This window comes from Nothobranchius furzeri, chromosome 14 (assembly GCF_043380555.1).
Source record: "Nothobranchius furzeri strain GRZ-AD chromosome 14, NfurGRZ-RIMD1, whole genome shotgun sequence".
Taxonomy (NCBI): domain Eukaryota; kingdom Metazoa; phylum Chordata; class Actinopteri; order Cyprinodontiformes; family Nothobranchiidae; genus Nothobranchius; species Nothobranchius furzeri.
In genome coordinates, this window is record NC_091754.1 from 17,498,037 (window position 1) to 17,513,636 (window position 15,600).

Below are 15,600 nucleotides of genomic sequence, written 5' to 3' on the forward strand. Positions count from 1 at the left end.
GTGAAAGTTTTGTAACCGTTTCTTACAAGTCAGTAAATGCATTGTCCTCACGGGTTTCTGTAGAAGGAAACATGGCATCCAATATGGCGTCGCCCAGAGACTTAGACCCGCTCCATGTATTTTAGAAGAGATTTGTATGGTTCTATGTTATGAAACTGGCAATGTTATTCAAAAAATGGGCATCTTTTAATTCATTTACTACAACATTTTGATGGATATTTCCAGAGATTAATGGTAAAAAACTACACATTGTCACTTTAATTTACACTAACATTTATTATTACACCAAATACCAGTTGGGTTTATGGATTTAACAACATTTTAACAATAATGTCTAACTTTATTATATTTTTAACAATTTAAAGTCAACTTGAACAATGCACACCACAGAAATGGCACTTTGCATGCTAAAGTATGCAATAAATGTACTTGTTTGGTGCACATTGAGGTTGAAACGTGAAAAGAATTAAGCGTCTCTAACAACTCATATTTAATACTTTTAATTTGGTAAATCTAGTGTTTTAATCTTTTAATTTTTCAAAATTTTAAAGAATTATGCCATTAATTACAACAATGTTTTAAATAAAAATAATTGTACAATTAAGACTGTTGGTTTCCATTAAATAGAAGTTTGCTGGAAGTTTACTTGTAAACACTGAAACGTAATGTGCTATAACTATGCAGTTAAAGAACTATTTCGACACACTTCATCCTCTTGGTTACGGCTCAGTCGTAAAAGTCTTGGATTTAGCTTTGGAGCGTGTGTTAACCTCTGAGAATAAAGGCTGAGCGGAGAAGGTGTGCGCTGATTCAGGCCTGGAGAGCGGAACAAACAGAGGAGGTCTCACTACTTTGTATTTCACCTCGTTTTCCTCCTTTTTTTGACTCAGGTGTTTGTCGCAGTGATTCACGAATGTTTCCAACTTGACGAAAGTCTTGTTGCACACCTTGCAGTGATACGGCCGCAGGCCTTTGTTGAAGTGTACGTCCAGCCGGATGTACGAGGAATGTACGAAGGTGCGGCAGCAGATGCCGCACTTCAGATCCTCTGCGCTGTTTGGTGTTTTCTGAGGCCGGCTGAGCTGGGCTGCAGGAGTGGGAGCTGGTGGCGTTGGTTTGGTGTGTCCAGAAGCCTCTTGGGCCTTGTGAGAGAGCAGGAGTGGTAACGAGCGAAACCCTGCTCCACATTGCTCACACTTGTACGGGTTGTCCCCGGTGTGCTGACGAACGTGTGCCAGGAGCCCGGCCTTCTGGGTGAATGCCTTGCCGCAGAAGCTGCATTTGAAGGGTTTCTCCCCCGTGTGAAGCCGGCGGTGTGTCTTTAGATGTGAGGCACGGCCAAAAGTCTTCCCACACTCCGGACATTTAAACGGCCTGTCCCCACTGTGGATCATCTTGTGGGCCACCAGGTGGGCCGACTGGCTGAAGAACTTCCCACAGGTGCTACATCTATATTTCCTCTCTTTGCTATGGGAGCTGAGGTGAAGGGCCAGGTGGGCTGAAGAGATGAAGGTCTTTGTGCAGAGGTTGCAGCTGTGAGGGTCCAGGCGGGTGCGACGCTGGAGCCGCCGACCATTCGGGGGGCTGCCGCCGCTGCTGCTTCCTGCCTGGCAGGCCGCACATTTCCTCGGACCGTCAGTGTTCACCTGAGGTGAAGCAGCTGAAGTGTCGCAGGAATCGGGGTCAGGTTTGAGCTGCAGCGGGTTTAACCTGCATCCACAGTCTGAGCAAACCTCAGGCTGCTGATCCTTGTCACCGGTTTTATCCAGCATGCTGGCAGGAAACAGGAAGGCTCATCTAAGTGAGGAAAATTGTGCAGCTTTCAGTTTCTGCGTCCAAAACAATAAAAAAGCATCCGATTTTCCACCCAGCCAGATTTTATTCCGTTACTCATTTAGAACTCTCACGCACCAGTTACCTGTAGACTTGATCAGGTAAAATATAATCACGATCTGAAGGATGCGCTAGGCCCAATGGGTCCTGAACAAAGTGACTGATTAAAAAAACGCGACCGCGCGCTGAAGTGCGGAAATCTAACGTACCGTGTTCGTTTCTCCTAAGAAAGTAAAAGCCTTCGAGTTCATCACAGCGCCGTTAAGTCACATCAAAACGGGCATAAATCACAAAGAAGGGACTTCTAGCTCGTGTTTTTCTGGAGTTGTGTGTTTAAAACAGGCTGCAGCATCATCTAGCGGTGGAGCGACAATCTGGGGGATTATTATAACAAACTGTTTTAACGACAAATATGTGCGGATTATAACCAAATAAAACAGTACAAGTCGCCATGAAAACGTGTTTCCTTAAGTTTCGTTTCCGTGAAACTAAAACCACCAGCCATGATTTCCGGTGTTTATTGAGTTTCGATTCTGCTGCGTCCTGGTCCTGCCTTATAAAACACATCTGGACCCGAGTAACAGCCTCTCATCATCCTCCACGGCCATGGACCAGGTACAGTCATTCCTTTCACCTTTTTACACCATCACAGCCGTGTTTGGAGCAAAAATATTACCCGCGTTTTGTTTTATTTCCCGTTTTAATTACTTCTTAATTATTACACGGGTCTATATAAGATTCTCTGTTAAACTGTTGATGGAAGTTTAATTTGGACATTTTGTGGTTTACTTCAAGAAAGAGGAGCAGATGTTCTAGCTGTTTTTCCAGCTCCCGTGCACCTGATGCAGTGCTTAAATTGTAAATGAAACGTTCCCGGTGTTGTGCCAAAAAGCGACTCGCTGCCAAAAAAATGATTAGCCACCGCGGGATCGCGCACGGTTAGGGTAATTGCATTTCTAGAAGAAATTCTCCGGGATTGCGCCTTAAAACTCAGCATATCTAGCAATATGGACATTGAGAAAGCAGAGATAACCTCGTCCGGTACTTAAACAGATGTTTATCGTGGATATTAGTTTTTTCCAGTTCAGAAGTTGTTTTAAGTGTTGCTATTTGTCTTAAACGTTCACAATGAGGATATATTAATCCTTTTTGCAATATTTGCGATTGAAAGATGGATTGTGGTAAGAACTGGCTTTCTTTATGTTACAGTTTTGATACTAAAAAATAAACAAACAATGTAAAATGGCGCCCTGTATTAAATGTAAAGTCAAACGTTGTATAAATGGAAATAAACAATTCTCCAGCGATTTGATTTATTCCCCCTTCCTTTCTTTAGTCTACTTGACATGGAGCCACGGTTAACTAGTTTGGGGCACATTTTTACTTGAAAAATAGTATTTAAACTGATCAAGCTTTGGCTTTAATGACACTGTAGGTTACTATCTTTGCTCTATTTAAAAGTAACAAGATAAAAGCACTTCAGCACATAAAATTAAGATTGTCACTTGCCAAATAGAGACTACACCCTCCTGTTTACCTATAAGAAACGCCTCAAAATATCTTTAAATTATGTATTGATGATTTAATTGTAGACAACAAAAATGGCCTTTTACTTGCCAAAAAGTGATTGAATCACTCAGTTTTTCATGGAGGCTAAAATTGACCAAATAAGGGTTTTATGTATTATCTCTTGATGTTACTCATACTGTCTACTGTATCATCATAAACACCCCATAAAAAATGATAATTTCCCTTGCCAAAAATTGATTACAGTGTCCTGGCCACCTGTAAAGGGTTAAATTGACCTAAATATTACTTTATTTATTATCTCTTGATGTTATGAGTCCCATCACAGGATGATGGGTCTGCTCTTTTTTGGCAGCATTGTATGTGCATATAGTCCATGGAAAGAAGTTTTATTCCTATGATCCTCTCTGCAGACTTTATGACTATTTGTAGAGCTTTCCTCTGTCTGTGTGGTATTTCCATACTTATCTTATACCATTCTTATCTGTGTGCTTCCTTACAAAATTATGATTTATGGGCAGAGAAATATAAGAAATATGGTTTTTAACACCTTTCATTTGAACAAAGACAATCTTTTTATGTCTTGGTTTATATCTAAATATTTTTCTGCTTCCTGGTTTGTAATTTTGAATCACATTCCTGCGTTTTTAAACAAGTAGCAAAATAGTTTAAGCAAGCAGAAAAATGATATAAAAAACTCACTAAGACAGTAGTCAAACATGTTCAAATAAAACTAGTCAAAACGTCGATTATTTAATCATATTTCTGGTCAAAAACAAAACCTTTTCAGGAGGAACACAACTGATGCACCAAATTCTGCGACCCATCACAATTTGTGACCCCAGGGGGCAGTGTTAAGTTTTGTTGCATCTGTACATCCTGAATTGGCATAAAAGAAGAAGATGCTAAGTTAAAACCGTAAACTACGTAAGCTTTGAGGAAGTTGTGCGGTGCGAACCATGGATATTAAAAAGAGGGATTGTTAATGTTTATTGCAAACAAATGGGACAACAAATGCAGCGATAACCAGGGCTTTGACAAGAAATGTTTGCTAACGTTAAACATTGATTTTACATCATGCGAGGTCCGGGGGTTAAATGTTCAGAACTTCCATTTATTGAAATAAATTGTTGTGATCTACATCCTAACTTTATTAGAAACCACTGCAGATTATCTGGTTGCTATGTTTTTTTTCTGTCACTCCAATGCCACTCATATGTACTGGTGGAGATAAAAGGGAAATAAAATGACACAAACATCACGAAACGCCTTTTGTTGTTATTATCTTTAGTGAAAATTAAAGACATCTGCATTATTACTGAGATGCAGATGGTCACATTATGTGATAGCCACTAACAAATTGTGTGACCCAGGGGCGCAGATAGGATTTTCAAACTGGGGGGGACAAAGTTCCAATGTACCCTCCCCCAAACACACACACATACACGCACGTACATACACATACACACACACACACACACACACACACACATACACATACACAAACTATTGCAAGCGCCGTAACTAGAGCTCAGTCAGTCTGTGTAATTTCATCCAATGGTTTACGTAAAAACTAACACTTTTATATACGTGTTTGAAGCCATTATGCAGTGGAACGCTGGCAACAAAGCTCTGCCTGATCAACACTATAAATGATAAATGATACGCACTTGTATAGCACCTCTCAGAGTAAGGACTCTAAAGCACTTTACACTACAGTGTATCATTCATCCATTCACACACATTCACACACTGATGGTCAAGGGCGTCAGTTTGTTTTCAGAATTGCTGGGGACAATAACCATACACTTGAGTGGGGTTTAAAAATTGCTGGGGACAATAAAGTAGGCTAGCACAGGGGTCGGCGGCTCTGGAACCGCATGCGGCTCTTCCATCCATCTGATGCGGCTCTCTGTGCTTATAAAATAATGAATGAATATTTAAATAAAAAGCTTTATATTTTACTGCATTAATTTTACATCTGTAAGCTAATTCTAAATGTAAAGATTGTCTGCGTAAACCTGAACAGGTCAACCCGGTCTTACTGTGAGACCGGGTTGACGCGTCACGCTTGTGCGTAATCATAGGCGCTTCCTGAGCTGGAGGATGTGAGATTCTGGACTTCTCCTCAGACGGCTCCTGGATGCGTCGCCACATTGGAGACAGGAACAAGCACTATTCAGCCAAAGTTTCATAATCAGGGAACATTTTCTAAGTGACAAGTCTCTCTGAGAGACCGGGTTTGGAAAACTCTCGCTTCAGTGGGAGGAACCTTCCCGCATGCGCTCTGGTTCTGAGAGCCTGGATTTGTATTCTGAACAGTCTAAACATGTTTTTAAAAGAAACGTATGACAAAAGTGGCACCTGCTCAGTAAAACCACCAACAGGGTGAAAAATATCAAAATATTGTATAGGCAGAGACGGGCTACAACTTCTGGATCATCTTTATATAAATCGTTTTATGATTATCTTCTTATGAAAGATAACTTTGACGTACACGAGCGACCAGGCGCGTTGCAAGATTTTCAAAAGTGTGGGAGATGTTGTCTGTGCCTAAAATAATTTGATGTTATTCACCTTGTTAGTTTAATTTCCATAATAGCGGAGCAGGTGCGAATTTTAGACGCGTCACGCATGTCTCCGTTTTAAACATGTTTAAACTGTTCAGAATACAAATCCAGGCTCTGTCTCGTTAGATTGGTGTAACTAAAGTTTGTACTGAATGAAACTTAACATTAAACCATGTTGAAAAGAAAAGGATCCGATTAAATCGTTTCCCCTCATTTACAGTCAGAAGTACAGCGCAGTGCGCGTGGCTCTGGGGTTAATCAAGTTTAGTTGTTTCTCTTTGCAACAATCTTCACAAGAAGGCAAAACAGTTAAATGGCAGGTTACAGATATTTCCATTTGACTGTATTTTGATGGATAAACTCAAGGATGCTGGCTGTTTTGAAAGAATTACCCCGACGCACACTGATGCGCATGATGAGCTTGGAAAAATGTTCTTTTTATGAAATTATTAAACTTTGGCTGAACAGCGCTTGTTCCCGTCTCTAATATGGAGACGCATGACGCATCCAGTCTGAGGCAGAACAGCCTCTTCAGCTCAGAGAGCACCTGTAGAAACATTTGAATTGATCACGCACAAAGTTTATGTGGATCAAAAGCGGTCGGGCCACGGCAGGTGAAACGTTCCTAGCCTATATACATGAAGTGAAACTGTTTAATTGTAACATTAATATGTTACTGGACATGCTGGTCTGGTTGGTTAGACCAGTGTTTGAAGTGGAAAACACACACACACACACACACACACCAATTAAAATAATGCTGATAGCATGGACTAGAAGACAGGTGATGGTTTTATTTAAATGATGATCAGGCTGCTGTAAAATGTAATCTCCATCCACATCCAGACAGAATGATCCTCTATTCTATTTGCTCTGCTCTTCTCTGGGCTGACAGCTGACGGTGCGCCTAACGGCTGTGGTGCACATTTTACGCATTTGGAGAGATGGGCTGGATGCTTTGCTTTTACTGGAAGATGGTCCACTTAACGCACGGGTGTAGACTACATATTAATGACAAATGAATAAAAATTAAATTGGGAGTTTTTACTTCATATTTTAGAAATTAAAATGACGGGGGAAAACATTTATGACGTCTTTTTAAACTAAATTTTCTAGCGCGACCTGCCTGCTTCACTAAGTCACTGCTTATTAAGGTCCGTCCAGAATTACCGTGGCCCACCCAAAAATGAAAACCTGGCGCCGCGCCTGTTATAAACCTCTGCTAATTGTTGTTCTTCACGTTATCAAACTCAAGACTTTGTACAGCTAATGTCAAGATGTAAAATTATGAATTCAGTCGAGCTCTTCCGTCCCTCCCTCTCCTGCTCTCCTGGAAACCCGACATTGGCTGTCAGAAGCGGAGGGGAAGAAGGAGATGAGGCAAACAGAGTGAGTGCGACATAAAGAAACCAGACTGGCGTGGAGGTGAGCAAAACAGCTGGAAAGGTGTGGGTGTTGAATCCCCCACGGGTGCGACGCCCATGCGAGCGACCGGTACCTGCTGCTGTCACCTGGTTGTGAGCAGCTCTCTGCTGTCTGAGGGTAGGCCCCGCCCACAACGCTGCGGCTGCTGCGGTGTTTTCTTTACTGTGGGAAACGGGTAATAATGGCTCTTTGATGGGAACAGGTTGCCGACCCCTGGTATAAGATCTGAGCTGGTAAAACAAAAATCCTCATCAGCAGGCTTTTTTAAAGTGGGGGGGACACAGCTGCCAATCACAATTTTTGCCGGGGACATGTCCCCGGCGTCCCCGGTTAAAATGACGCCTATGCTGATGGTGATAAGCTACGATGTAACCACAGCTGCCCTGGGGCGCACTGACAGAGGCGCCCCACTATTTAATTCAGTCATTTGTTATTCTTCCAATCAATTACTAACCAAAACATCATGCTTTATGCAAAACATTAAATGATTTTCAACACACCAATCTTTACAGAAAACATAAAAGCCCTAAAAAACTGCACATAAAATATATTTTAAAACGATATTCACTTACAACTTAGAGCAGTGGTTCCCAAACTTTTCAGCCTGACTAACAGATGTTCCTTCGTATTTTTACGTTATTTAGAAATTTTCATTATATTTGGAATGTTTTTAATTATATATAAATATATAAATCTCATTTAAAATTTTATATTTTACTTTTTTTGTGATTATGTGGCACACTTTGACTTCCATACGTAACGCATCGGCATCTGCCTCTTTTCACGGCTTTTTATTTATTTTTTACATTGTCGCTACGTAGGGCTGGGCGATATGGCAAAAATAGAATATCATGATTTTTCCAATATTTTATCACGATTTTGATTTTATCACGATTTTTAATCCATGAATAGCATAACTTCAATTGCGTATTAAAGAAGAGAAACAATGAATAAATAAACATTTATTCATATTAGGGATAATCAACACAGTGCTAACACACTAATATTTTAAACTCACACCAGAGATGATAAAAGCCCTGAGAGAAACAAAATCAGTTTTTCTCGTTTTTCAAGTAACTTAACATAAATTAAAATTGTAAACATATTTAAAGTGCAAACATGTCAATTGCAAACGTATTGTGCAAACATTAACTTGTTCAAAATACTATGTAGCCCCCAGTTGCTCATGTAGTGGATAGTTAAGCTCAAATACGGCTCTGATGTGCGGCTGGACTAGAGATCGCTTGTGGTAGCAAAAAACTGTGCATTCTGAATATTTTCTGCAACTCTCACTTTGCATTCAGCGTACATGGGTGGAATGGCGATGTTCAAAAAATACTTGCGGCTGGAAAACTCGTAGCGCGGATCCAATGTTTTTATCATGTTCTTAAATCCCACTCCTACTGTTCGCACGGGACACAAATCTTTAACCAAGTGGTACGTCACTGCATCTGTCACGCTGTTCCATCGTCTGCTGTCTCTGTCGTAGGGAGTGAGTTTTTGTGTGTTTCTGTTAGCGTTTGCTGCCTGGAAGAAGCACTAGCCGCTGCCGCTGTAGCCGCAGGCTTTTTAGCTTTAGCTGCCAGCTGGCTCTCATTGTACTGTTTGGGATGCCTTCTTTTCAAGTGATTAAACAAGTTTGTGGTGTTGCCATCACTTGCCTTGACGCTCTCCTTGCAAATGACGTTTCGATGCTCTTTGTCATCTGGTGAAAAACCAGACCAGTTCCATATAATGGACGAGGCGTTCCTCTTCGGAACGAAAACCTCGTTGCCGCTCTCAGCCGCGGCCGAAGCCATGTTTATTCACACACAGGTGAAAACAAGCGGGGCACTAATATATTACTATGACTCACTCTGATTGGTTAAGGGTCAAATAAAGGCGTGTCATTCGCCTGAGGTAAGTTCCCTTTTCATTCAGAGGCAGAAATTCAACAGCAGAGTTCTGCTGTCACGTTAAGAAGAGGATGCTGCAGACCCGCAGATTCACACCTGCAGCAGCGAATCTGGTGTGATCTCCAGCCTGATCACAACTTCCTCGTTCCTCTCTTCCCCTGATGCACTTAAGCATCCGCCCCTTAGCTGATGACAGCTTCAACACACCTCGCTGCTTAATGATAGTAATGCATGTGATGTTTAGACAGAGACTCGTCTCAGAAGCATAATACCCCGACAGAATTGTTTAGAAAATCATCAGAAAAGTTTCAGAGTGTTTCTGTTTTAACTAAAACTTCTGTTTTCAACTTTAAGACACGTTGTTTGTGATTGTTTACAGAGTAGTGAGAACACGGAGCGTTCTCCCAGCGGCAGCCAGGTGCCTCTCGTTTGTCTGACTACTTTCATAAACTACTGTTAGGGCACAGAATTATTCTGTCTGGTGCTTTCAGCGCTGCACAGATGTTACGTAAATGTTAAAAATATAGCTTACCGCAACTTTTGTAAATTTTCCGGTGCCACCGGGCGGGCAGCCGCGGCAGAGACAATCTCTGAAAAATGTCCGCGACACGGACTCCGTTGTTGTCTGGAAGTTTTTTTGTTTTTTCAAGTTAAGAAAAGAGGCGGACGTGTTTCCTAAATCCTGCATTAGCCCAAGCAAGGCAACTTCTTTCCGTTTTTATTCAGTTTTAGTAGCCATTAGCACTGTGTATTGTTGTGTGCGTCAGTGATATTCTGTCTACTAGGAAATCATGCAATGACAAAGGTTCCGCCGTGCTCGAAATGCAAGCTGCGATTAAATGCGTTAATTTTTTTTAACGTGTCGTTTTTTTCTAATTAATCATAATTAACGTGTTAAAGTCCCGGCCCTAAAAAAAACTCAAAATGATAGGGGGGCTTGTGATTATTTTAGGGGGGCTGAAGCCCCCCTAAGACGGACCTAACGACGTCAGCGTGTCTGGCGTTCACACAGTGAGTGCAAGAACCTTGGGTGAGAATGTTTGTTTGAATGTTTTGTCTACACGGAATGTAAACATGCGCTGAACAGAACCTTCTGGATTTAGAAGGCAAAACAGAAAGTGGATTTATGTTATAGATGAAAGGTTATTATGTTGATCAATATATAGGTGAAAATTGGCCCTTTTGGTACATTACACAGGATAGTGGCCCCCAGGGCCCATAATTTAACACCACTGCCAATGTAAACCCAGAAAGAAGTTGAAAACATGAGTTTCATGGTAAAGATCTTGTAACAAGTTGATTGTTGTCTGAAACCACTTTGAATGTTTAGTGCAACACAAAGAGTTAATATGGGATTATAAATTGCATAACCCTGGGTATGTTACAGAAACCAGCCTAGGAAGGATGAGCGGGAAAACCATGAAGAAAGCTCGGTGAGTTTAGACATGTTGCATTTTATTTCTTGCAAGAATGCATAAATTCATACAGTATTTGGCTTTTAAAAGTGACGTTCAGAGAGCTGTAACACACTGTGATGTCACTTCTCATTGTTCAACATCTTAAACAATGGAGAATAAATGTACTGCATCATAGTTCCTCCCCTTTTAAGCATCAAATAACTCTCCAGTCACATTTCAGTTTACAGTCAGGTCCATAAATATTGGGACATCGACACAATGCTAACATTTTTGGCTCTATACAGCACCACAATGGATATCAAATGAAACGAACAAGATGTGCTTTAACTGCAGACTGTCAGCTTTTATTTGAGGGTATTTACATCCAAATCAGGTGAACGGTGTAGGAATTACAACGGTTTGCATTAGTGCCTCCCACTTGTTAAGGGACCAAAAGTAATGGGACAGAATAAGAACCATAAATCAAACTTATACATTTCAATACTTGGTTGCAAATCCTTTGCAGTCAATAACAGCCTGAAGTCTGGAACACATAGACATCACCAGACGTTGGGTTTCATCCCCGGTGATGGTCTGCCAGGCCTCTACTGCAACAGTCTTCAGTTCCTGCTTGTTCCTGGGGCATTTTCCCTTCAGTTTTGTCTTCAGCAAGTGAAATGCATGCTCAGTCGGATTCAGGTCAGGTGACTGACTTGGCCATTGCAAAACAGTCTTACTTCTTTCCCTTCAAAAAAACTTTGGTTGCTTTTGCAGTATGCTTTGGGTCATTGTCCATCTGCACTGTGAAGCGCAGTCCAATGAGTTCTGAGGCTTTTGGCTGAATATGAGCAGATAATATTGCCCGAAACACTTCAGAATTCATTGTGCTGCTTTAGTCAGCAGTCACATCATCAGTAAATACAAGAGAGCCAGTTCCACTGGCAGCCATACATGCCCACGCCATGACACTTCCAGCACCATGCTTCACTGATGAGGTGGTATGCTTAGGATCATGAGCAGTTCCTTTCCGCCTCCATGCTCTTCTCTTCCCATCACTCTGGTACAAGTTGATCTTGGTCTCATCTGTCCATAAGATGTTGTTCCAGAACTGTGAAGGCTTTTTTAGATGTTGTTTGGCAAACTCTAATCTGGCCTTCCTGTTTTTGGGACTCACCAATGGTTTACATCTTGTGGTGAACCCTCTGTATTCACGCTGGTGGAGTCTTCTCTTGATTGTTGACTTTGACACTGATACACCTACCTCCTGGAGAGTGTTCTTGATCTGGCCAACTGTTGTGAAGGGTGTTTCCTTCTTTTTGGGAATGTTCCAAACTGTTGTTTTGGCCATGCCTAATGTTTTTGCAGTCTCTCTGATAGGTTTCTTTTGTTTTTTTTCAGCCTAATGGTGGCTTGCTTCACTGATAGTGACAGCTCTTTGGATCTCATCTTGACAGTTGACAGCAACAGATTCCAAATGCAAGCAGCACACTTGAAATGAACTCTGGACCTTTTATCTGCTCATTGTAACTGGGATAATGAGGGAATAACACACACCTGTTCATGGAACAGCTGAGAAGCCAATTGTCCCATTACTTTTGGTCCCTTAACAAGTAGGAGGCACATATGCAAACTGTTGTAATTCCTACACCGTTCACCTGATTTGGATGTAAATACCCTCAAATAAAAGCTGACATTCTGCAGTTAAAGCGCATCTCGTTCGTTTCATTTGATGTCCATTGTGGTGCTGTATAGAGCCAAAAATGTTAGCATTGTGTCGATGTCCCAATATTTATGGACCTGACTGTACGTTGGACCCAAGGTGCAGGTGAATAATCTGGACGGGGTGCCCAATCCTACATGTGGAGGGCCAGTTTGCAACATGCTGTAGTTGTTTTCATGCTTCAGCTCGCCTGATTTGTATCAGCAGGTGATTAACAGGCTTCTGGAGCTGCTTAACAGGTGATTCAACCACTGAAGTGTGTCAAGTGTGTTTGAGCAGAAGAAAAAAACTAAAACATGCTACCCGCCCTCAAGGACCGGGATTGGGCACCACTGATCTAGAAATTTGGTGGGTAAACTAAGAGTATAATAAACAAAAGAAAGCCAAGAAAAGAGGCAAACAGAAATGCATAAGGATTGAATAAAAACGGGACAGTGTGCTGTGGGAGTTGATCACAAAGAGAATAGGTGATGATGGGAAGCTGCTGTGTGTGACTGGAGCTGGGAGAAAAACCAAACTCAACCAATGAAAAGTGACAAATTCACTTTCAGACACCCAACTTAGACTGGCACACATAGGTAATCACACAAACACACATATTATACACACACACAGAGGTACATGCTACTATAAATATGGACAATGCCATCTAACAGTTCCCATTCCATTATTCTTGTAGATTTCTATTCATTTTCTTCTTTTTTTATATATATCATGTTGATGCCATTGTCTTGTACTGGTTGTTTATTTGTTGTGTACTGCTGTCTCTCTGTTCCCCCCTCACTCTCTTTCCTTGCTTGTGGTGTATGTCTCTTTACTCCCTGCCTGTCCACTCTGGTTCGTAAACGAATGCCAACACAAATGTAATAAATACTACTGTGCATGGTGTGTTAGCAAGTAAAAGTAGTCACCCAAAAGTTTTTTCTTGTACTCCCTAAAAAGCCACAGCATCTTTTTGTTTCACTCTAATATTGATTAAAGAAGGCTAAAGGCTAATGTTGAGCTAACAATGCTAACAGTGAATTGGAAGCAAAAAGCTGCCCTAAAAATAGGGTGACCATACGTCCTCTTTTCCCTGGACATGTCCACTTTTCACTCTCTGTCCGGGGCATCCGAGGGGGGTTCTTGTATTGATGAAAATGTCCGGTTTTTCATCCAGGAGCAGGGATCGAATTATGGGGGAGCTGGATATCCTACACATCCAGGGAGAGCCGGAAAAAACGTTTCTACCTATATCACATCATTTATGGACTCTCAGCTACCAGGGGTTCTTTTGAGCGGAGAGCACAGAGAGCGGCAGAGTGCTGATCGTTGGTGCGCAGCGCTCGGTCCATTCTCAAAGTGGCGCAACCAAAAAAACTATAATTAACACACGATCGTTCATGTCCGCACATGTTCTCTACTTTCTGTCTTATCTGTGCCTGAAGCACTCTGCTACTGTGGAGCTCATCACCTGTGCTGCGGTGATTTCACCTCACCGACGCAGCATCGAAACGCGCTCTCCGCTTTGCGATCAGGAGATCCCTTTGATCTGCTCAAATGTAACAGATGAGGTGAAAAAGTAAGAATCCAGGCAGCAGATTTTCTGGAGAGTTTAGAGGAGATGCAGGAAGATGAGAGACAGACAGGACAGGAAAATAGTTCAATAAAAACAAGAAAACAAAACAAAGTGTTGAAAAGTAAAATGTAGGTAGATTTATCTCCACTACATATTTATAAAACTAAGTTATACACATGCAATATTTATACATCTGATACAATTCAGATCACCTTCAAAACTCAATCACACACACCCAGGGCCATTTCAAGGCATTTTGGGGGCCAAGGCAAAACAGAACCTTCTTACAAAAAAGTAGGTCCGAACGTGGTTTGTGTGGCGTTGCCATGGTGTGATGTCATAGGCACAGATCCCCTGTCCTCTTTTTTTGGAAATGGAAATATGGTCACCCTATCTGAAAATATCTCACAGTACTTTTTAAATGACCAATAACTCAATATTACAGTGAACTGTACTTGTCTACTTAACATACTGTGCATGAATCGTCTCCGCTCGTCATCTAGAATCTTCTGCAACGGGAGTGAACAAGTTCGTTTAAAATTGGTGCAGTACCCACATTTGACCACTAGATGTCCTTCTTACTTCAGGCAGTTTTAACTTTTCACTAACCAGATTCAGCTCAATCAATAAATTGTTGCCTGGAATATATTTTGTACGACACACTCAAACTCCAGTTGGGTTAGTTTTAGATTTTATTTTTCTTTCTCATTTTGTCCAGGACTGTCTTCGGAGCCACAGCTCCACCATTCATCGACTACCTGAAGGATATTCTGCGTCGATATCCCGATGGCGGACAGATTTTGAAGGTTTATATCTTGTTTGGTTGCTTTCTGTAATACTTTTTCCCTGTGATGGAATAAAACCAAGCATATAGTCCAAACGTTTGGCATAATTCCTTAGGTGTTATGTCAAAGGTCATAGATGAGGTCCCTTTTATTTGCATTAGATGCCTTTGCTGGCCTGTTACATCTTTTTTTATTTAATTTTTTTCCTTGTCCACTTTCTTCCAATTATTTTAGGAATAAACCCACGAAACATTCATAACTTTTTCCCCCTCAGCAACTCAAAGCATCACCTATTTGGTTTCTAATCTGTTCTGGTTTGAACAGTATATCTGTGCTGATTTGTTGTGACGTCTTATTTTATGACTTATTTATCAACAGGAGCTAATTCAAAATGCAGATGATGCTCAAGCTACAGAAGTGGTTTTCATTCATGATGAAAGGAGCTATGGGACTGAGTCTCTATGGACTGATGAGCTGGGAAAATACCAAGGTAAATATGTTTTAAATTAGAGTTTCAAGTTTTGATTTTCTTAAACACCAGCAATGTTTCATCAGAGAGGATCTTACATTAATATTTTTTATCTTGCCCAACTAAAGCTAGGATTCGAAATTAGGCAATTATAAGGAAATGACACCAATAAATGATAAGATTGGCATTTTTATATCAAATTTCTGTTAAAGGTCCGGCTCTCTACGCCTACAATGATGCAGTGTTTACTGCTGAAGACTGGGAAAGAATCCAGAAGGCAGGAAGGAGCGGCAAGCTCAATGACCCAAACAAAATTGGGAGATTTGGAATTGGATTCAACTCTGTTTACCACATAACAGGTAAAACTGTTTTTATCTTATTGTTACAATGCTTCCATTACTAGTCTGAGTTCAAGAGTGTT

General features: G+C 41.1%; 2 protein-coding genes across 2 annotated transcripts in view; one reads left to right on the plus strand and one right to left on the minus strand.

Annotated features, from left to right (window-relative positions):
- Positions 1–276: 276 nt before the first annotated feature.
- Positions 277–2,168, minus strand: LOC107390136 (zinc finger protein 436). Its single transcript, XM_015966689.3, has 2 exons — positions 2,043–2,168; positions 277–1,797 (listed from the first exon to the last, which is right to left on the minus strand). Exon 2 carries the CDS (start codon positions 1,770–1,772, stop codon positions 720–722), a length of 1,053 nt encoding a protein of 350 aa, XP_015822175.1. The 5' UTR covers positions 1,773–1,797; positions 2,043–2,168; the 3' UTR covers positions 277–719.
- A 179-nt stretch (positions 2,169–2,347) lies between these two features.
- Positions 2,348–15,600, plus strand: part of sacs2 (sacsin molecular chaperone 2) — a 29,303-nt gene continuing 16,050 nt past the window's right edge. Inside the window, exons 1-5 of the mRNA XM_015966687.3 lie at positions 2,348–2,448; positions 10,638–10,683; positions 14,644–14,731; positions 15,089–15,200; positions 15,392–15,538. Coding sequence (XP_015822173.2) covers positions 10,655–10,683; positions 14,644–14,731; positions 15,089–15,200; positions 15,392–15,538 — 376 coding nt within the window. The 5' untranslated portion in view covers positions 2,348–2,448; positions 10,638–10,654. The remainder of the gene's footprint in view (positions 2,449–10,637; positions 10,684–14,643; positions 14,732–15,088; positions 15,201–15,391; positions 15,539–15,600) is intronic.